General features: G+C 35.9%; 2 protein-coding genes across 10 annotated transcripts in view; one reads left to right on the top strand and one right to left on the bottom strand.

Moving 5' to 3' along the window:
- LOC110460554 (zinc finger protein 277-like) overlaps positions 1 to 1,728 on the bottom strand; it is a 37,166-nt gene extending 35,438 nt beyond the window's left edge. Inside the window, exons 1-2 of the mRNA XM_021513529.1 lie at positions 1,688 to 1,728; positions 423 to 648 (exon numbers count right to left, since the gene is read on the bottom strand). Of these exons, the coding sequence (XP_021369204.1) occupies positions 423 to 648; positions 1,688 to 1,718 (257 nt within the window). The 5' untranslated portion in view covers positions 1,719 to 1,728. The remainder of the gene's footprint in view (positions 1 to 422; positions 649 to 1,687) is intronic.
- Positions 1,729 to 1,914: 186 nt separating this feature from the next.
- LOC110460550 (dedicator of cytokinesis protein 4-like) overlaps positions 1,915 to 24,350 on the top strand; it is a 154,779-nt gene continuing 132,343 nt past the window's right edge. For 6 of the 9 annotated variants that reach the window (XM_021513520.1, XM_021513521.1, XM_021513525.1 and 3 more), the window contains exons 1-2: positions 1,915 to 2,048; positions 9,112 to 9,207. In XM_021513520.1, coding sequence (XP_021369195.1) covers positions 2,003 to 2,048; positions 9,112 to 9,207 — 142 coding nt within the window. In that variant the 5' untranslated portion in view covers positions 1,915 to 2,002. The remainder of the gene's footprint in view (positions 2,049 to 9,111; positions 9,208 to 24,350) is intronic. The other 3 variants (XM_021513526.1, XM_021513524.1, XM_021513523.1) reach the window with 1 other exon arrangement.

Genomic DNA, 24,350 nt, shown 5'->3' with positions numbered 1-24,350 from the left:
CAAAATATTATCATTGTAACAAGGGCGAAAAAATGCAATTGGCAGGGTTTGAAATCAAACACAGAATTCAGATGCCCTACCAATGGTGATTGACCTAGTCAACTATTCTCACTTTCTGATCTCCTTAAACAAACTAAAAATATGTTCATTAAACTATAATATTATCTATGTGAAAAACAAAATTATTAATATATAAATGTTACTGGACAAACTATTATGGAAATGAAGACATTACTAGTTCATACATAAAGATACTTTTTATTGATGACTCTATAAGTAATAAAAAACCTGTTTAATAAGATTTAAAGTTTTGATAGGATATTAGTGAAGACATCATATTAAATCGCTATTAAAAAGTTTTTTATTACTTACAGAGTCATTATTTACATAAAACTTTCACTCCCATTTTAAGATACGTGTACCTTTTCAAATCAGCTACATAGTGAACTTCAGCAATGACGAGTTTGTGTGATAGAAGGAGATGGCGTAAAAGGTCATTATTTCCGTCTTTTATATCAAACTTTTCATCACACAAAGCACACACACAGGTGTAAAGGGCTGAAAGGCTGCTCTTATTCCCACAATCTTCTTCACTGTTATCCAGCGTCAACAAATTCAGAGACTCTAGAACTGGCTGCTCTGATATTCCTGAAACAAGACATACACATTCAGAAGTTTTGGAACTGGCTGCTCTGATTAAAACTAGACTCATCAGGTTCCTATTGTGATTGAGAAAAACGTACTGATATAGTGTTCTAAACTTATCTGAAATGATCGATCTGAACATCATAGGTGTCAACCTCTGAAACCTCCAATGAGGGAGATCCCCATCTGCCTCATTCCTCATTTCCAATGAGGGAGAAAGTGTGTGAAACGCGCTAAAGCTGCTTTGCTCAATTTATCTTTCCCTTTTTACTGTATCAAAATAACTCCAAAGAGCATTCATTTGATTCAGACACACATGTTATGTTATGCACACCCTGCAGTAACTAGGAGCTCATTTTGAGATCTCCTAATGAGGGAGGGTTGATAGCTATGGAACGTATTTTTAGTACAGAAAAAATATTTCCTCCTTTTCTTTACAAAAGAATGTTTTCATTAGCAACAATTGATCTTTTTCTCATATTCAACCATACCACATTGTATAAACACACTTCTTTTTAATTTATGTTTTTAAATCACAATAAAGAAATATAATATTGAAACAATCTCTAAAGTTAATTAGTTCAAGTTCATACCAACAACAAACAAACTTCCTATTTGTGTTTTTCTATGTATTGTAATGAACCTGTACAGCTTACCTAATAGTGACCGTTACAGTAAGGGGTATCCCTACATCTACACGTATTTAATTGCACATACATATTCTTCTACTAATATTGGTAATATCATATCAGTATGTTATCTAAGTGCGTGGTACTATGGGTCAAGTACAGGACATAGTGACATACATGTGCTGTGACCCGTATGACTATCGATGTACCTCCATGTAATGTACAGTGACAAACAGAAAGTAGAAATGTGTATTGCGCATAAATCGGATTTCTGAAAATTCCCTACAAATAATCAACATCAAATCATGTACTAAGTCGTGATAACGCATAAATTATGACCAGACATAATCTTAATGTTAAACTTGACGATCACATCCCCAAATAACCGGATTTGAATGATTATCTTAGCGCACCTGCTTCTGTCATTTTCATGGAGGCCGCCATCTTTCAGGACCGAGGAAATTAACAAATTGAATCACCATTAACACTACTAAAATACATTGTCATCAAACTTCGTGTTCCAGAACTTATTAATATGAAACGTGGAGAACATGCAGGTTCTAAATTGATTTTATTTTCATGAAATAACCACGATTTTCATTTTATGACCTTTTCACCTTTCACCTCAGTTTAAGGTCATGAAGGAGATCACATGATCACAACATCATATTAACGCAAAGCAGACAAGATTTGTGAGATCAGGAAGTACCCAGTTCGAACGTCTTGCAATGGCCGAACATAGTTGGCGCCCGTCAAGGAAGAAATATGGAGTCGGTAAGGAGAGATTTGTCTATTCGTTCAAATTGCTGAATTTTCATATTTATTTCTAAACTGTGTGTAAAATAATGGTCACGCACCAACGTGTATCGGCCGTTGCCTACCTCATTGGCAGCAACATGTGTTCTCACACACACTAGTACTGTTCATTCATAGTATGGTGGGGATGTACAATTCTGTTATGTCTTATACACGGATTGTCTGACAGTTGACATTTCAATTAAATGTCACCTGCATTGGGTTTACACTGAATAAACTTGTGAACCACTTGACACACCGCAACTTGACAGATATCAGACAGATAGACGGATAATATTGTTTGTAGATCTGCAGCTCTAACGATAAAACCTTTAGATAGCATTGTATATCATAATGTACATTCACATTGTTATCCCTTTATATGGATATGATATAATCTTAAATATTGTCACTTTTAATTTATCACGATCTTGCAATTTTAGAAACAGTACATATTCATTCATTGGTCTTTAATTAAACTACTAATTGTGTCATAATAACACAGTTTGTAAATAAAATGTAAATAACTACTTTCTCTCGAACTGTCATTCTGTATAATTGTTAATACAATCCATGGGGTACTGTAATAATTTGATATGGAAAGCAGAATGACTCAGACTTTTATTAGACCCATATTTATGCAGCAAGTGAACTCGATCCACATTTTTATTTTTCTCCTGTTGATCAATGCATAATTATTACCTTTCATACCAGTTCTCACTTACAGGGGTGTAGCTACATGTAGCCCTTGTTCAGAGTGAATTAGTTTAGGAGCAGGACTAGGACAGGNGGGGGGGTGTTACAACAAGCAGTGTTTTTGTTTCATTTTAACTGTTTGAAAATTTGGTGGATTCACCTAGTGCGTATCAGCATATTGGCAGCTACATGTATGCACCTGATTTTTGTACAAAATTCTTCATTTCTGTCAATTTTTGATAGTAAATCCAAATGCACCAATTAGTTTAAAGGCAAAGAATATAAAAGTTGTGAATAAAAATAAAATAGTTATCTCAGGAAACTTGTTCCTGATGTCTGTGTAACCTAGGTAAAACCCAACACATCAATTTATTGTCAGGAACAGAAGTTAAACTGATACATGTATATAGAATGATAAATATTTAAGGGATAACGCCCAAGCCTGGTATTATCAAATTCATGAGCATGTATTGGTAGTCTTGCAGTCACAAATTGCATTTTACTTGTGACATAGAGTGGAGCCCGTAAAACATGTTTGTGTCAGCTGCAGTTCAAATTAATTATCATCAATCCGAACTGACTTTCAGTGTGACAAATATGTTTTTCTTAAACTAGAATAAAAGGTATGAAAACAATCTAATTGGTATTAGACTTGCAATTTTGCTTGTGTGGAGTATGTGTATCGGTAGTAGGAGTAAAATTACAAGTCTAACTTTAATTAGATTACAGGGAAGGATTTACTACATTGGAGTTGGTAAATAATATAACATCAGTGTTAAAAATGAGATAAATTGTTTCTGAAAGAAGGCAAAAACAGCTGATTCCATTGTATTAGAAGGTAGATTATCGTCTTTGCTTAAATGGCACCAAATAGTACCATGCATGAACCCTCCCTGACCATTCAGGCATAATATGTCAAGCACAGATCTAGAGCCGCCAAAATAGGACTGGCCTAATTATATAATTCCTTCGTTATTAAAACGAACAACACAATAATGTACATGGTTATATATACATGTTTATATGTATGTAATGTAAGATCTCAGCAATGATTTAGATTGAGCTTGTTATGTAGAGTGTTGCTTCACCAAATTTTAGTCAGAGACAGGGCAGTTTTAGAGTGTTGCTTCATCAAGTTTTAGTCAGAGACATGGCAGTTTTAGAGTATTGCTTCACCAAATTTTAGTCAGAGACATGGCAGTTTTAGAGTGTTGCTTCACCAAGTTTTAGTCAGAGACATGGCAGTTTTAGAGTGTTGCTTCAACCAAATTTTAGTCAGAGACATGGCAGTTTTAGAGTGTTGCTTCACCAAATTTTAGTCAGAGACATGGCAGTTTTAGAGTGTTGCTTCAACCAAGTTTTAGTCAGAGACATGGCAGTTTCAGAGTGTTGCTTCAACCAAGTTTTAGTCAGAGACATGGCGGTTTTAAAGTGTTGCTTCACCAAATTTTAGTCAGAGATGCCATGTCTCTGACTAAAATTTGGTGAAGCAAAAGAACACAAGAGCTAGGTATTTGTGTTTGGGTTATTTAGATAAACCAATGCGGCAATGAAAACATTGTAAACATGATAATCAACTGTTGATTTCACTTTTCTATTTCTGATTGTTGGAATTAGATACTGTACAATGATAAATACCTGATATACATTAAATTAGATACTGTACTATGATAAATACCTAATATACGTTAAATTAGATACTGTACAATGATAAATACCTGATATACATTAAATTAGATACTGTACTATGATAAATACCTGATATACGTTAAATTAGATACTGTACTATGATAAATACCTAATATACGCTATTAGTTGTTTTTTTGTATGAAGTAGATATCTTTATGACATTGCACTAAGGGTTACAGTTACTTACTCAGAATTGAAGTTTTCCTTAACAAGCAGTCATTTCCTTTGTGATTCGGATTACAATTTGACTCTAAAAATTTAAGGGTATATGCACATTATTTCTATATGACACACCAACTACATAGATACTCTAGGTTGATACACATACATGAATGGACAGGACCTTAAGTGAGGCCACTCCACACCACTTAAGTTCTAGTAGGATGTGGTAATGGGGAATAGGGGTGTTTCAGCCACATGTATCTCTCTCTCTCTCCTAGATGACAGAAAAATATATATACAGTAGTGAAACATTTATAAAACTAATTTGTAAAATGCCAAAATTCTATGAATTGTAGAACTTCTTAGAAAAGACATTCAATGGGGAAAATTAGTCACATATCAGACAAATATGATTCTTTAGGATCTGTCATGATGTTGTTTAAGCTGCGTACAATAATTTGTGAATATTGATTTGTTTTCAATTTTGCCAAATGATAGAAGTAGTGAATTTGTCTAACCACAATGCATCTGTACAATACTGGCTTATAGCTTACATAAAAACAAGAAAATGCAAAAACTTTCATCCAATATATGTTCAAAAAGATTGAAATTCCAAACTAGACTACAATATGTATTGGAGTTCAAAAACAGCTTTTTGAATATTTGTGTTAACCACTAGTTAAGCTCAAATTAAGCTCAAATTATGATCAGACTTTGAACAACTTTGTTTTTTTGATGGATATCTGATCTGGATCAAGGATATCGCACCACTACCTGAAAAATGTAAAAAAAAAAATATTCATCATAACTAGAGATTTCATAAATCATTAATGTAAAGAGAACAATTATACCTTACAGAAGTTTCATGAAAAATTGTAGTAAAGATGAAAAATCGACAATGTAATGATGCAACAGGGCCAAACCAGGATTCAAACCCAGGACCTCTGATCATTACATGTATACTGTTGTGCTAATAACCAACTTAGCTAAGTGCTGGTCAAAGGTATAGTACCTTAACTCATTCACCCCCAAAATTTCATAATGAACTATTCCAATCTCTGAAATGGAAGAGTTCAAATGTGTCTTCAGGGGTGAATAAGTTGATTTGCCCAGTCACACTACAATAATATCTAAAAATGAAATAGAGGGGAGGTTGTTGTGTACAAAAACTTAGAGAGGCATTCTCTAGTGGTGTGCCTGCTGTAGAGGGAGTAGAATCATATAGATTGTTATTATATGGAATTTGATTTTAAGATATTTGAATGTACAAAGCTACAGAATATTAAATGCTATATATGTTAAAGTCACTCAAAAGAAATGTGATGAATACATTCTGTATGTTAACTTTAACTTATTGTGTTACTGATGTTTGTGTATTACACCTTTTGGGGTGTCCGTACTCAGGAAAACAGGAAGTTTAAATTGTGACACCATTGTACCAGAAATATCTGACCAGTATGTATACTACATAATGCAAGGTTTTAGCCTGAAGGTTTCCTGTAATTTAAAGGTCCTTTAAAAAATTTACACTTCTGATCGCTGTCTTGATATCGGGCGTCAGGTTTCTGGAAGGTAGACGGTTGCTTTCCTCTGTTACAGAATCATAGTGTAGTATGTATATGTTGTAGTTGAAACACTGTGTTCAAGTCATTGAAGGGGAACCTATATATATACACATCTACCCCGCCTAGTATGTGGGTCCCACATTATTAATGTCTGAATGTTCAGTAACGTGGTATCCCACTGTGTTTAAATAAATCTGAATGATATTAGCATTTAAATTATATAAAAAAAGGAAACTGATCATCATTTACGTCATATGGAGACATATATAACCCTGAACAGCTGGACTTCTGAAGCTAGGTCTCTAAGGTGTTTCCACATATCATCCTCATCATAAACACTTTGAACATCTTTTCTATAATGTATGAACACCTGTCAGATTTATTTGTTTTGTTTTGTACACGATTTGACGTCCTCAGGACAGCTGTGATGTATAAAGATGGGACGTTCCTAAGTAAAATATGCGTACATGCTCACTAGCACATGATCACTATTTCTCGTTTTGATTGGTTATTATAGAGCTAGATTGGAAAATTCAACGAGTGTCTACAGACAGGTAAAAGATAACTTAGTGGTATGGTAAAACATATACAGGTAAATCCAGTAATAGAAATCTATAGTTCAAATATTGTGGTTAAATTATTATAATGAGTCATAGTAGATCCTCCTTTGATGATATACAGTATTTATCATTATGTGTGTGAAACATCCGTTTTCATTAAAATAATTTCTTAAGGAGCAAGCTTTAAGGGAGGTTAATAAAACCACATACTGTAACTACCCCAGTTACATTTTGAGCCAAAATGACATCTAGAACATATGTATATGGAGTTGTTTCCTTCAGGTTTCGACAATTTAGAAAAAATGACCTTGAGCCAAAAAAAAAAAAAAAAAAATATACATTCCTTCATTTCATTTTTATTTCACAAACATTTTGAGGATGCATATAATTGATTTCTCAATGATATCAATTTGAGACGTACTGTAAAAATGTATTATTTAATTTCTGTTCATTGAAGTTGCTGACGATTAATTTATCTAATACATTTCAACCAGTACTGGGGGTATATATGTATACCCTAGCTGGCTGTCCTCGGCACAATTTACCCCCTCCCATATACCCTAGCTAGCTGTCGTTGACACAATTTCCCCCCTCCCATATACCCTAGCTAGCTGTCCTTGCCACAATTTACCCCCTCCCATATACCCTAGCTAGCTGTCCTTGCCACAATTTACCCCCTCCCATATACCCTACCTAGCTGGCCTTGACACAATTTACCCCCTCCCATATGCCCTAGCTGGCTGTCCTCGGCACAATTTACCCCCTCCCATATACCCTAGCTAGCTGTCCTTGCCACAATTTACCCCCTCCCATATACCCTCGCTCGCTGTCCTTGACACAATTTACCCCCTCCCATATGCCCTAGCTGGCTGTCCTCGGCACAATTTTCCCCCTCCCATATACCCTAGCTAGCTGTCCTTGCCACAATTTACCCCCTCCCATATACCCTAGCTTGCTGTCCTTGACACAATTTACTCCCTCCCATATACCCTAGCTAGCTGTCCTCGACACAATTTACCCCCTCCCATATACCCTAGCTTGCTGTCCTTGACACAATTTACTCCCTCCCATATACCCTAGCTAGCTGTCCTTGCCACAATTTACCCCCTCCCATATACCCTAGCTTGCTGTCCTTGACACAATTTACTCCCTCCCATATACCCTAGCTAGCTGTCCCTGACACAATTTACCCCCTCCCATATACCCTAGCTTGCTGTCCTTGACACAATTTACTCCCTCCCATATACCCTAGCTAGCTGTCCTTGGCACAATTTACCCCCTCCCATATACCCTAGCTACCTGTCCTCGGCACAATTTACCCCCTCCCCTATACCCTAGCTAGCTGTCCTTGACACAATTTACCCCCTCCCATATGACAGCAGGCCTAGGCTGGAGCATACTAAACAGTATAGATTGTTCATTATTCAGCCCACATTGTGTAGATCTATAACGTTCAATACATTAGTGCTATGTTGTACCTGTATGTGTTTAAGTATGTGGTTTGTAATCTGGTTGAACTTGAGGTATTCTAGAGTAGTACTTCATCACGATGAAGGCTTGCTCTGTGTGACATGTTTTTATCTGTGATGTAATTTATCAATTACAGTAGGACATTGTGATAGGGTGTAAGAAATCGATAAAATAGCAGGTCACTTAACAAACTGCTGGCTAAATAAAGGACCATTTAGATCTACAGAACTCTATTGCTGTATACGTGTCGAAAGATTTCTATTTTCGGAATAACAATTTACAGGTAACAATACAGATTCTATATGGTTCCACATTGCTCCAGTTATATGATCCACTCGAAATAAAAAATAAGAAATTTCATTTTGCTTAGTGTACAGAATATCTTCCCAACTAAATGTCATTTTCCTTAGTGTACAGAATATCTTCCCAACTAAATGTCATTTTCCTTACTGTACAGAATATCTTCCCAATGTCATTTAAAATTTCGATTTATTACATGTAACACGTAATTTTACGTAAAATGATTTAGAATTTCTCTCGGACAAACAATCAGAAACATGGATCCATGGTAGAGCAATCTAATGACTGTAGATTCTTTACGTACATGACATGTCAATGCTCCTGTGAAATTCTCAATAACTATTCAAGAATTGTTCTGCAAGAACTATTCCAAAACAATTCAATAACAATTCAAACAGTCGTTGAACATCAAAATGGCTGAAAGTTCAAGAACTGTTCCAGATCTGTTCCTGCATTGTAATCAACCCTGTGAAATCTTTAAGAACTGTTCAAGAATTGTCAGTAAGCTATTCTTGAATAATTGGAATAATTGTGTATCAGATATTAAAATTGATGACTACATTAGTAACATTGATGGTAACGTTATGTTTTATGTTTCAGCCATATTTAACTTTGCGGGAGATGTTAAGAATGGATTACGCCTAAAGATTGGAGAGACTGTTCACATTTTAGAGGAGTATGGAACTGGAGCGAAGGGTCAGTACTTTATCTTAAATATTCACATAAGCACAACTGAACCAACGACTCACACAATCCGCATTGTTCATACACAGAGACAAGTGCTGGCCTCCTTACCGGAAAATCACAAACTGTGCAATCTCAATTTTTGACACAAGAAATTTGATTCTTCCTAACTGGAGAAATTTGACTGATCTTTTGTCAAAAGTATGTCTGTTTAGTCCTAGGTGTCAAAAGTATGTCTGTTTAGTCCTAGGTGTCGAAAGTATGTCTGTTTAGTTCTAGGTGTCAAAAGTATGTCTGTTTAGTCTTAGGTGTCAAAAGTATGTCTGTTTGGTCCTAGGTGTCAAAAGTATGTCTGTTTAGTCCTAGGTGTCAAAAGTATGTCTGTTTGATCCTAGGTGTCAAAAGTATGTCTGTTTTGTTCTAGGTGTCAAAAGTACGTCTGTTTAGTCCTAGGTGTCAAAAGTATATCTGTTTGGTCCTAGGTGTCAAAAGTTTGTCTGTTTAGTTCTAGGTGTCAAAAGTATGTCTGTTTGGTCCTACGTGTCAAAAGTATGTCTGTTTAGTCCTAGGTGTCAAAAGGATGTCTGTTTAGTCCTAGGTGTCAACAGTATGTCTGTTTAGTCCTAGGTGTCAAAAGTATGTCTGTTTGGTCCTAGGTGTCAAAAGTTGGACGCTTTGTCTCGGATCTTGTACATTTGACTGGTGTGTCCTAGAAGTTAAACCTGTACCAGATGTCATACTATTTTACACTAGGGGTAAAGAACTTTGACTTTTGTCATCTTTTACCCTTCGAAATTTCACTGACTATTGTCTTGTCCATGCAAGAACACCAACAATTATTGGGATTTAGGTAATATAAATGTAAAACAAAGATTTATATATGGTGTATTCCACACTATATTATAGGATTTCTATGTCTGCTTCCCAGGACATTGAAAGTATTGTTGTTAATACTCAAGGGATTTTTACTGCCCATTTTAGGTCAGATATATATAGTTCTCCAGGATAATGTCCCAATTGTTGAACTCGAAACATCAATTATTGGTCTTTTCAAGTAATTTATGAATTATAAAAAGTATGATAGCTTAGACAATTTTAAATGGGTAAAAGAAGAAATATTTCATTTCACATTATTATCATCATTTGAAAATTCTCAACTTTCCTGGTCAAGCTGAATTTCCCAAAATACCTAGATGAATTCCTGGTATGCAATCTGCACTAGTCAATGTTTCTATTATTAGGATTTTGTTTTTCATGTGTTCACATAAAGTCACAAAGTCAGAGGTATCAGGTAAGGAAGTCAATGACAGGGTTTTAAATCGTATAAAAGATGAATGTATTATCTGGTATGTGTAATCATCTATGGCTATTTCTGTTTATTTTCCTGAAAGGCAAGACATATCAACACTTAAGTACATCCAGTTATGATTATTGTGTAGGGAAAACAATCCCTTGAATAAACCTCTAGTCAGTCATGAGTTTCAGGATTTTTTTGAACTTTGTTTGATAATTTCACAAAGATGGTTGGTGTCATGGACCCGTGTGTACGATGTATGTTGCGTCGTCAGTTTGAGGGTATGTTGCGTCGTCAGTTTGAGGGTATGTTGCGTCGTCAGTTTGAGGGTATGTTGCGTCGTGGGTTTGAGGGTATGTTGCGTGGTCGGTTTGAGGGTATTGGGTCACAGAAATCTGTGTCAGTCTTGTGAAATGTGGGACACCCGATTATCACTGTAAGATAACAGTCTACCTATACTACGGACACCAGCTACCTCAGTAAATGATTTGTTAGCTGGTGTTAGGTGGAAAATTTTAACTAAGAACAAATTTTATAATAAATGAATAAAAGTGTCACACACATGGGGTGTGAGGGTTAATTCTACCAAAAAGTAAACATCAATGTATTCTATTGCTGGTAGGTTTCCTTAAATTAAGGAAATTCCTTTACTGACGATTTTCACGAGTTAAGGAAAATCTTAAGTTGAGGAATTTTTCCCAAACCCCAGCAATGTTTAGGAAAACTGAAGTCTAGAAATGTTTATGAAATTTGGGCCTGGAGGTCGCAGTTATGATTCCTGAAGCAATGGGCAAGCTAGTTGTCCTAAAACATTGTATCCCCATTTAGACTTATAGTTGTATTACACTTATTCAATTTTATATGTGTTACCTTGGTATCCATTCTTGCGTGGTACTGCTATATAGCTCTAATGACGTTCAATATCTTCAGTTGATTTTGGTTTAATGTCTTTGTAAAAACAAAGGTTATATGACCAAGGTGTCCATCGCCAATGGACCCAAACAAGGGCGATCTTAAAGTGCCATCATGTCAAATTGTCATCACTAAGACATGGAATCATGACATTCCTCCCAGTTACGCATATTTATGTGAACACAGTAAAACCTTATTACATGTAGTAGGCCTTTCTTTTCATTTGTCTCCAATGTATTTCAGGTCCAAGTTTCCCCTCTTTGTATTTATTCCTATATATGTCTTTCTCCGTGTAATTGTGTATCGCTAAAACCTTTATAACGCCAACATTTTGATTGACAAATGGTTGTCAATATAATAAGGTTCTACTATATACCGGGTAGTATATACCATACGCTGTTGCACCGTTGTCATGTAAGTTGTAGAATTATTCTATACGAGGTCTTTCAGGGTGACCTTGGACGTGACTATATATAATTGGTGTGGTGACCTTGAGAATCTCTCGACTGAACACATTTGGAGGCAGGATGTTTGCATTGATAAGATACCAGGAGTGTTGCATGTGTTTATTTTTTTTTTGTAATCATTTTTTTTCTTGAGAAAATGTTGGTTGAATGGTTGGTTTCAGTGATAACGTACTGGCACAGAGTGTGTTGACATATGCTGGTTTAAACAGCTAGAAATGCTGAGTTTGCCACGAGATTCCATCTCATTGTCACACATGGCACTGTAGGTATACAGAGAGCTAAGTGTAGACAGCTGCAGTAATGAAGTGTACATGTTAGCACCAAATATAAACAGTGTACACTCAATATATACCCCAGAGTGCTGGTATTTTTGGAGATGTTAGAGAGATAAAATCAGTCATATTTATACTGTATAAATAAAGTAAATATTTATAATCCTACACTCAGTCTATAGGAACTAATTGAGATATGAATATATGGTATGTAACAAAGTTAAAAAGATGAAAGTAGGTCAGTCTATTCGCTGATTTACTTTGATATGATAAAACTTTTTGATCACTTAGGTCTGTCATATTGTTATAGCGATACATGTGTATCTAATTATAACGACTGTCAATGGCCTCAGAACATCATAGTAGGACTTAATTGGTGTGAGAATCGCTAGATTTTGTAAGGGAACAATGTTGGTGTAAAACAGGCCTTAATTGCAGTTATAGAATCTAGACTCCATTGGTCATGAAATTCCGTGGAATGATATCGTTCTGAAAAGTCCCTGAGTGTGACTCCCTAGAGTGCCTGGTTATACAGATTCCAATTGACAGTCAGTACAACTCCCTGGAGGAACTTGATCTATTGCGTCCATTGATCTGAACTCCCTTGAGTAACTGGATCTATGGATTATAATGCTCCTTTCAACGCCAATAGTTTTGGAATCTCCATGAAGTAACTGGATGTTCCCATGGTCCTTAACTCATTCACCCCTTAGGACACATTTGAACTCTTCAAATTCAAAGGTTGGCATAGTTAATTATGAAATTTCAGGGGTGAATGAGTTAAAACTCTCTAGAACTGTTGGACTTTTTCTTATACTTATGATTTAACTATCTAGTTTGTTTTTATTTCAAAGAAGACAGACTTTATTTCCTGACATTTCAATGATAGCCATAGTGTCTAATAAAAGGCACTTTAGGTGTTCATGAGTCAGGAACGTATTTGTAATTGCATCAACAGATTAAAACAAGAACAAATGATAGGGTTCTGTGTTAACGATGTAATGCACTGTTTAATGACCACATTCCTAACATAGTCACTGGCAAAGTGCCCCTAATTAGGTCGAGTTTGCCATATAAGGCTAATATGTAAATGTGCTGTGATTAGGGATAGGAAATCTATACCAATTAACAGGTGCCCGGCCCTGGTGATGTGTACATGGCTCCATTAACTGCTGTGAGAGCTCAGACAGTGCACTGGTAGCAGTCATAGGCTAAACACAAAATCACAGCGTACATGGTAGTGAAATGAAATGAATTTTCAATCGAATGTAGAATTATTTGAAATTTTTAAAACTTAAATTTGAAATTAATTTATAGGCTTTGGCCCTTAAAAAGGACAAGGATTTCCCACATGTATTAGGGTGATGATAGGTATATAAGTAATTAGATATAGAGTACCTGTATGTGACAGGTATATGTTGGTACACATGTACATGAGGTCAAAAATATGTACACTTATACTCTAAGCACTTCAAAGATACCAATGACACATACCATTAGTGTAAAATGTTCAGTGTTACCCAGGCCTGCTCCCTTTTTAAAGACAAGATCAATTCTACATGCAGATGACAACAATCATCACAATAGCTTAGTGATTGAAATATCAGGTACCAATATGTGTCCTGTAATGAGATGGTAGAAACATTTGTTTAGAACATTTCTGTAAGCACAGGATGAATCGACTTTTGAGTATCATCGATTGCAATGATTGGTTAAAATGATAAGCAAAATAATTGGTTGGATAGACGTTCATCGCTAGATGAGATTTAACAGCAATATTTATATATTTTTTTATTTCCAATGGAAAGAGGTAAGAAAAAGACATGATAGAGTAAACTATGGAATTTTGACTTTATTTCACTATTAATCTGTCAAAATCGAGCGGTGGAATTTGTATAGAAACCTATAACAATCATGAAGATGTCAACCGTTCCTTTATGCAATTAAACACCACAGAAATAGCTATTATATCATGCAAGACTGTCCCATTCAACATACATAAACAAATTTTAAAGTCGAATTGAAAGTTTAAAAATATTAATTGAAATCTTTAATATGATTTTTCTTTCCACAAATTAAATTATTGGAAATTGTGGATTTTAAATATCATGCCTGGTATTACCGTTATTAAGTTCTGATATAGTAGGAAGTAAAACAATTGTTATAAACATGTATGACTCACTCTTAACATTCACTTCATGTACTTCCTGTTGTTTGATTTTATATGAGCAAACAGACATTTTCATTTGTGATAAAAAGAGATTCTGTGATTGACAATGGACTTAACCCTTATTGATTATGAATACTGTACAAGTTCTTCCCACACTGGCATTGGGAGACATTATTATAATATTATGACACTGGGGTTATTTTATATACTTCGTTATCACGGTAATTTTAACACTAATAAAAACTGTATGTAGTCATTTGTAATTATTTCCTGCTAAAATGTTCAATTATCAAAAACTTCTTTGTATCTATAGCATTGACCTACTATCCTAGGTGATAGACAACACTTGGACAGATCCAAAGAGATAAGTCATCATAACAGATGATTTTATAGAAAACAAATTTAATTTGTGTTTATAAACCCCCAAAATAAACACATGTACATGTCAAAAGTCATAACTGCAATTTAAATGTTAATGTCTAATGTTTGTGTTTGGGTGGCGCAGCGAATAACGCACTCGAACTTGAAAAGGACTGGTTGTCACCTGCCCGACCACGTCAGTTTTCTTTGTGTACTCCAGTTGCCTCCCACATTAAGACCTGTGAGCGCTAACATCGGGGCCAACAAGAGTAATAAATATAAGTTGAAATAACTTGTTTCATAATTGTTGTAAAATAAATACAGTTTAAATTTAATGTGTGGTCGGGACCATAGCTTTTAAACTGATAAATATTTTTATTAAAACTTGAGATTTTTGTATCATGGCCAGATGAAATCAAGGTCAAGGTCACTGCTGCGGGTCAACTCTGGAACTTTGTAATGTTTGTCGGGGCACTATCTTCTGTACTGCTGTATGTTAGTCATTCAGATCTATACATACAAAGTAAACAATTTACCAGCTTGGTTTAGAGTATGGCTTTGTAAGCCACGCCAACTTTGGTTTTAATACAAGAGAAATCATTGTTGGATTCTATTGTCTGAAGTACTGAAACTCTTTTAAGAAAATATTTATGAACTGACATGACATTGTATTAATATTTAACAAATGAGAAATTCCTACATAACATAATGTTTATGTGGAGTTACTTTATCAGTAGTGAGAATATTTGTGTTGTATAGATATGTCTTTTATCAGCACAGGGAAATGATAAATCAGTGTTTATTCAATATCCACCACACATGATTAGATTGTTAAAATGGGAATGTGAAAGTAACTTGTTGTTTAAACATTTCATTTACCATGATGATCCTAAAAAGCACCCAGAGTGCGTAAAAATTACAGAAAGTGGGGGAGCACTTGTCTGAATGATTTGTTAGTGTACATGCTCAAAGTCACAAAGCTTTGTATCCAGTGATGCGTTAGGTTATGCTCTGGTTTCTCCTGTACCAGATATCACACGATCCGCTACAAGTTTTTGTGACATGGCTGATATTTGATACAAAAATAGAATTTATTGATTTTTTTTATTGCTAAACAATTATTTACAATACTATGTATATTAATTATAAGGGAACTGGATGCTAATGACGTGGACTATAGTATTTGTGGCTTTACGTCGTGGCAAACCAAGTTTTCTCGTACTTTAAGTGTTCAGCAAACTAAATACTATTGTGACATTACAACAAATACAATAGAATGGTTTGGTTTGGTTTTATTTTGTTTAACGTCCTATTAGCAGCTAAGGTAATTTAAGGACGTACAATAGAATGATATATGTCACTATTTAAATTTATAATCAAATGGAGTCAAATGATTATAAGCTTGGCGTATGGCACAGTGAAAGCAAAGACTCTTTATTCACGAAGCTACTTTTTAGGAAGGAATGTGAAAGATAATCATTCCCTGTTCAGGGTCTTATAAAAAAACAAAATTTTAGGGTAATATTTTTAAATGGACATTAAATGATCTTACCCATTGACTTAACATTAATGTATGATCCCCAAATTATAACACCCTGTATGTATTAAGTTGTGTTACCACTATGATATACAGATAAAGGATAATTAAACTATTTATGCCTTTAGTTGTGTTTGTTACCACTACCATATTTATCCAGCAATAAGCCCATGTCTGGTAATAAGCCCATGTCTGGTAATAAGCCCATGCCTGGTAATAAGTCCATTTCTGGTAATAAGCCCATGCCTGGCAATAAGTCCATTTCTGGTAATAAGCCCATGCCTAGTAATAAGTCCATTTCTGGTAATAAGCCAATGCCTTGTAATAAGTCCATTTCTGGTAATAAGCCCATGCCTGGCAATAAGTCCATTTCTGGTAATAAGCCCATGCCTCGTAATAAGTCCATTTCTGGTAATAAGCCAATGCCTGGTAATAAGTCCATTTCTGGTAATAAGCCAATGCCTGGTAATAAGTCCATTTCTGGTAATAAGCCAATGCCTTGTAATAAGTCCATTTCTGGTAATAAGCCCATGCCTGGCAATAAGTCCATTTCTGGTAATAAGCCCATGCCTAGTAATAAGTCCATTTCTGGTAATAAGCCAATGCCTTGTAATAAGTCCATTTCTGGTAATAAGCCCATGCCTGGTAATAAGCCCACTCATTTTAAAAACAGTTCAATAGAAGTGTTTCATTTTTCTGAAATAAGCCTCAATCCCCCTTCCTTGAGTAAGAGTTAACATATTGGTCCCCTGGGCTTACAATAGGATACGTACTGTATAATGTAGAAAAGGAGGATGAGCCTTTTTTTTTATCTGTCAGTTGATTACTGCAACTACAAATATGTGTCAATTGTGTGCACCAGCTGCAGACATCCCCACAGCTATTATCTCACAGTCTGTAACAGGGCTCTGTTTTTACTGTCAGCTGTAGAATTACCCTGGGGCGCTGTCCATGTTTTGTTGAGACAGTTGTACCAGTAACTACCATCACTTAAACACATCTGTTTGATGGTAGTCAATTGATATTCAACGCCTATGCATTGTGTTGTGAGAATTTGGATTCAGATGAAATTGAAATTCAATTTTATTTTGTAAAAGATACCAGGTTTTAATCTGAACATCTATATTGTTGTGTGGAATGCAGACATGTTTTTTTTTTTGGGATGATTCATCAAAAAACATTGAAACTTTCTATGGCAACAACTGCAAAAGGCTAAAAACTTCATTTTTGGCAAGAGGTGGTTAATTGTAGGGCAGCATGACTGGATGGGGTGACTGGACTGGGTGATGACCAGATATCTCAGATGATTATAGAGAGTTCCTCTAGAGTTGTGAGGTACTTGGTTCATATTCCAGTCTGTGCTTGATGCATTGCTCCAGTCCTGTTCAATTGGTGCCTTTAGTCAACCCTGTATGCTTGGCAAGAGGATACCAGACCTGGGTTATAGATAGTGTTGCCTTGTATGGGTGATGGCTAAAAAACTGATGGAGGTGTATAGCAGGACCAGATCAGTTGACTCCCGATGACCAGATAGTTGAATGAGTTTGAGTGTCCATCTAGAGTTCAGATGTCGTTGGTTCGAGTCTGAGTCAAACCCGAGTTCAGAGGTCAGGGGTTTGAGTCTTAATCTAACCGGCTTTCAGAGGTCAGGGGTTTGAGTCTCAGTCTAGCCTGAATTCAAAGGTCAGGGGTTAGAGTCTTAGTTGAACCTGAGTTCAGAGGTCAGGGGTTATAGTCTGAGTCTAACCCAAGTTTAGAGGTTGTGGGTTTGAGTCTCAGTCTAGTCTGAGTTCAGAGGTTGCAGGTTTGTTTTGAGTTTCAGTGTTACCCAAGTCAGAGGTCGGGGGTTCAAATCTCAGTCTTGCCCTGTGCTCAGAGGTCGCTGGTATGAGTCTCAGTCAAACCCTGAGCTCAGAGGTTGAGAGTTTGAGTCTCAATCTAATCCAAGTTCAGAGGTCGTCTGGCCCAGTTATATTTTCCCTCTACCATTACAGTAGCCTCCCCAGCTTTACTAATGACTACAGAGTAACACAACCAGTAGTGTTGATGATTTTATATCTTTGTTGTTTTGATCCATTATCTTCTGATTCATAGTTATTATTGTGAAGTGTTTCATGTATATTGATTTGTAATTATGTACACTGTATAAGTATTACATTCCAACTGAACTACTACTACTGGTGCAATAACCCACACAAAACATTATACCAGCATACCAGTCTTTGTGCTTCACTGTGTCAGTCACCAACAACACCAGTAGGATCACATTAATTCTGATTGAGCCCTGGTTGTGACAGCATTCAGGACGATGGGTCATGATACAGCATAGGAATGACTGCTTGGACGCTTGTTTACCACTACTGAGGCTGTGGCTCTAGCTTGTAAATGGTTTTTATATATTCATCAATACATCTGACCTTTGACCCCTTGGTAGCTGTAGATTAACTTGACTTTATAGATTAAGTTCATAAGGAAGGACACTTGTGAGAGAACAGGGATGGTGATTCAAGTATAAAGTATAGTTAACCATCAAGAAAGAAAATCATCAGTCTGAGACTGAAGACTTTTTAAAAGAATATAAAATTCAGATATGATTTCATTAATCTTGTGTTCATTCATTCACCCCTTAAGTTTCATAATGAACTATTCCAAACTTTGAATTGGAAGAGTTCAAATGTGTCTTCAGGGGTGAATGAGTTAATATATCATTGGGTGGTGTTTATTTTTGTAATTAGCTAAGAAATGAAAAAAACTAACCAATGGATATGTATGGTCCCTATAGATCATCCTTTATAAAAAATAATTTTGTGTTGTCGTATCGGATTTCCATTGCAGGTCTCTTTTATATTTTATGAAGCTGAATTAAAATGGCTAGTTCTGGTCCTAAAAGTTTTTCATTTCCTTGGTTGGTACTAGGAAATGTCCCCTGGCACTAAAGGGGCTAGGTCTGGTCCTTTATTGGACTACCCAAATAGAAAGATCTCCTGGCACTGAAGGCCGGGCTAGGTATGGTCCTTTATTGGACTACCCAAATAAAAAGATCTCCTGGCACTGAAGGCCGGGCTAGGTCTGGTCCTTTATTGGACTACCCAAATAAAAAGGTCTCCTGGGACTGAAGGCCGAGCTAGGTATGGTCCTTTATTGGACTACCCAAATAGAAAGATCTCCTGGCACTGAAGGCCGGGCTAGGTATGGTCCTTTATTGGACTACCCAAATAAAAAGGTCTCCTGGGACTGAAGGGACTAGGTCCGGTCCTTCATTTGACTACCCCAATAAAAAGGTCCCCTGGGACTGAAGGGACTAGGTCCGGTCCTTCATTTGAATACCCCAATAAAAAAGGTCTCCTGGGACTGAAGGGACTAGGTCTGGTCCTTCATTTGACTACCCCAATAAAAAGGTCCCCTGGGACTGAATGGGCCTTGTCTGGTCCTTCCTTGGACTTTCCATACAAAGTGTGAATTTATTGGAATTTAGTTGGTTTTTCTAAGGTCTTCTTTCCGGTATGATATAATTTGTGATGACTCTGTGAGTCATGGAAAGTGTCACGAGGGTAAAGTCACACATGCAGTATGAAGTGCTGTGCTTCTGTAGTGGGGGGACAGATGAATGAACACAGTGCAGACTTTGAACATTGTAGATCTGTGGTCTGTATATATAACATGATGTCATTTGTGGTAGGTAAAGGTCAGCCCCATCAGGAAACTTTGTACCGCTTACACATATCATCACTCAGAACAACAGAGGTACTACATGATAATGCTTTTATGTATCATGGCCGGTATTAAAGGACTCTCGGGAAGTTTTCAACATTGATTTCATTGATTGCATGAATCTGGATTACTACGTTTAAATTCTTCAGAACTGAGCAGTTCTGATATCTGGGGATGATGGAGTGTCACATACTAAAAGTAGGTCAATGTGACCTGTATTTTGACCTCCAACCCCAGTCATAGAAACAGACTGTCAGGGGCATATCTCTAATACTATTCACATTCAGTTACCCATTAGACGGTGTATAGCTATAAATTGTTCCACAAAGTGTTGTCTTGTTTAACTAATTAAGTCTATTCCTGTAGAAAAAGCGATAGTTTATTGTTGTTAGTTTTCAATATTGAGACATTTGTATGATGGTGAAACATTGCAACACATGTCGAGTCTACCTCCTATGTATATATATCTCTGTGAGTGTGAAGATTTGTGTGTACTATACGAAACATTACTACACTGTGATAGTCAATCAGTGATGATATACATTATTCATTAGCCGGATTAATTAAGCTCAGGGGAAGGTCAAAGGTTACATACAGTGTAGTGTGTGGAGAGGTTGCATGTTTCACACAATGATCAGGTATATAATCCCTGTAGTTACAATGGCCATGTAGTAGCATTGGGTAGTTAAAAGAGTGGAAAATCCAGGAAGGCAGGGGATGATATGAAGTCATATACAACAAACATTATGTTTTGTAGAAAAATAATTCATTAACATATATCTTGTAAAAGAAGATGAGTGTTGCAAACTTGTGTGGCAGGTTTTAACTATACCGGTACGTAGACTTGTGGTTGCCTTCTAGCTTCGTGCTAGACTGGAAATTCTCTTTAGCTCAGTGGTAGATCGTCTGTCTAGGAGGTCTGGGATCACGGTTTCGATCCCCGGTGGAAGCACACTACTCTCTTTCCTGTTATACTTTTTTTGCAAAAAGCCTTCAGTCGAAGATTTCTGGTTGGGTAGTGGCATCATGTATACAGACATTTGACCAGACAACTCGTAGTTGGGCAGTGTGTGTCAACATTTACTATTACCTCCATACAGACTTTATGCTTTGATGAATTTGATGAGTTTGATGAAACTTGGCAGGATAGTTAAGTGCAGCATATACTTACCATACTTTTTGTTGTATTGAATTTCCCGCAACTAGTCCTGTGTAATGTTGGGAGTTACTTGTAGTGCTGTGTATACAATTTCACTACTGAATATAGTATTGTGCAATTCCAATAAAAAGACACCTGTTATATGTAGGGATACATCAAATTTATATGTACATTCAATTATAAGGACAGTTTTATTCACTATCATTATAGATTGACAGTTTTGTGTATGCAATAACCTGACTAGCTATGCCGTTTTCCCCGTTGAATCCCTATATGTGACTGATAGATGCCTAGGGTGTTTCAACATTCAAATGATCAGCTAGCTACACTGTGGATGCACAAAGCTGTTTCACCAATAATTTTCTGTAGAGAAAATTTATCAATTTATTTTATTTAAATACATATCATATTAATAAAGTACCATTTGTTTGCCTAAACCTGACTAAGGTAATGTTTTATTTTTAAAAAGTCACTTTTTAACTGATTTCAATAAGGTCTTTAAATCTACTTTTCTTTTCTGTTGTTGTGGAATTACATGCTGTGATACTGACAGTGTTCACTACCAGAAAGAAGAGATACTCAACTTCATAGCTTTCTATTGACTAAATTTTCACATTTGAAAATACCAAAATAAAATAGAAAATTTAAATTTTCAATGAAATATTTTAAGCAGATTTTTTTTTCTGGTAGGTTGTTGCATCTGTAAGGAAGGAAATGAACAACCAATTTGTAAACTTGCTGTAGATAAATATAACTATACTATCTACTTTTGAACCCCGTCGTTATAGATAAATGTATCTATACAATCGACTCTGTAGACTGGATCTCCGTCTGGAAAAATGTTTTTGTACAATCTTCTCTTTACTACATCTGACTTTCTGCTTAGTTGATGGAGGTCACGATTGACTTAAACTCGAATAATGATGAAATTCCGACCTGGCATCTGTTTAAGACATTGTACAATGCCTTGCCAATAACATACTGTAACATTACTGCGTTCCTTGAAATTGATGTTCCCGCCTCATCAACAAGGCTGGCATCACAAAATAGATGTGGGGGATGTGGGGGAGGGGAATTTATCTCAACAAACTGGTTTTTTTTTATTATTAACTCTGATAACTCTAAATGTAACCCCTTAGAGTACCACTTGACCTAGCTGTGTGCATTTAAGATTTTTAAAGATATAATTTCAATAGCAAAGAAATATTTTTCTTACATATTAAACGTGACTATTATATATTCTGTAACAATTCATAGGAAATTTAGTTCTCAGGACATGTTCAGTGTCCAGGCAGATATTTTTGTTGGGGGGGGGGGGGGGGGGGGGGGAGTCCAGTTGATATAATAACAGATAGTAAATAGATTGTAGTTATCACGAAATCTGTAATAAATTTACATCGAGAATATGATCTTTTTGTAGCCCATATCAAGAGGTATAACTTTATAGAAAATGGACAATTAATATAATGTAAACATTAGGTACAAGTAGCTCTGGGTATATAATAAGAACCAGAAGATACTGAAGACTTGGCCAGAAACTGTGACTTTGTTTTGAAGTGTATAGAGATGGGGAGCCATGGAGATTCATACCCACTAATTAGGCTTAGAGAAGTACAAGTATGAAAGAGGAGGAATGGTAGCAGGGAACTCTCCACCAAAGCCACGCTGTCCTTATCAGGACTTTGATAGGCCTGCCAGGTTAGGATCAGAACAACTTCATCTTCAACAGCAGCAGATGCCTTGCTATGTACGGTGTATATTCACAGTAGTAGTTTCAATGGTATCAGTAGTAAAGGCTTCCTGACACAGACCTTGGGCTAGCATGGTGTAAGGCAAACCATTTGTGATTGCTGTATATATTAAAGCCACATCTCCCACATGAACTGAATTGAATTTATTATTTAATTTTCAGTCCTAACAGATACATTTTGTTAAATTTTATGAAAATAATCTGTATCTTGTATATTATTTAGGGGAATCCAGACACAAATATTTAAAATGACTCTCATGTGTCTTTTACTATACAAATATGAAAAATGATAAAATAAGAGTCTCAAGAGGCTACATAGGGCCTGTGTAATTTGCATTGTGCATGATCGATGAACAGGAACCTAAAAGGCAGGCTGGCTGCGTAGGCACTTTCCTTAATTTAAATAGATATAATATCCTGAGGTTACCGGAATTGAGCAGCCCCACCTTTCTATTTTCAATTTTATATACAAGTTTCATCAATATACTTTAGGTATATGTATATGAACATTTATTATTCAAGGCATGTGGAATTCATATTTATTCATTAAAATCATTCAATATATATCAGAAAGACATTTAAGATTAATTTAAACAGACATGTGTAAATGTTGCTTTAACTCCTGTATTTAAGTTGGCATTTACAATAGCTGTCTAAGAAATCCTACTTTAAAGGACTACTGTGTGATATTGTACGTAGATGAATTGTATCGCCAGTGATGTAGTGAGGGTCCCGAGAGAGCGATCCAGATGCTGGCTCCAGTCTGGCTGATATGTGTTTTCTGTCAGAATTCTACAACTCAGAATTTAGACTTGATTCCTCTTGTCGCAATCAAGTGTAATACAGATTTCATATGTCATATCATGTCATAAAAAAATATTCAAGATCTTTGTTTTTATTCTGATAATTCTGGCATCTGTTACAGAATCAAGTTATATCTTTCTGACACAACACTGATTTTCAGATAAAGGTATATACTGTACATCTGTTAGATTGAAGGATGTTAACTGTTTAGGGAGGCTGTTATCAAACTGTAACTGCTGTTAGATAAGGCCGGGGTCATTGATCACACGGGGTTAATGACACAAACAATGGACCAGTCTAGGTTCCTGTCTATTGACGAGGATATACAGGCAGGTGTGAAGCTTTCTATACGCTGGTAACAAAGGTGAATCCACTTCATTTCCAAACTGAAAAACAAAACAAAAACACTGGTTGTTGACTCCCTTGTCCCCTACCAAGGTCCTGCCATGGACCCGCTCCTAAATGAATCCACCCTTAACAAGGGGTAGCTACTCTCTACGCCCTGACGGGGTAGTCTTATGTTAAATTATTTGTAGCTACTTCAAACTTTTGTAATGAAACAGTTTGAGACGGAATACAAATTGTTTGGTTATTAGGTATATGACAATCTAATAAAAATTATATCTTCATATCGCTCCCGTTTACTAATATGTCTCGTTGATATATATGTAAACGGGAGCGATGTGAAGATATAATTTTAATTAGATTGGGTATATAAA

Source organism: Mizuhopecten yessoensis, unplaced genomic scaffold (assembly GCF_002113885.1).
Source record: "Mizuhopecten yessoensis strain PY_sf001 unplaced genomic scaffold, ASM211388v2 scaffold10431, whole genome shotgun sequence".
NCBI lineage: Eukaryota > Metazoa > Mollusca > Bivalvia > Pectinida > Pectinidae > Mizuhopecten > Mizuhopecten yessoensis.
The sequence above is the reverse complement of the archived record's forward strand: the minus strand, read 5'-3'. Positions and strand labels throughout refer to the sequence as shown.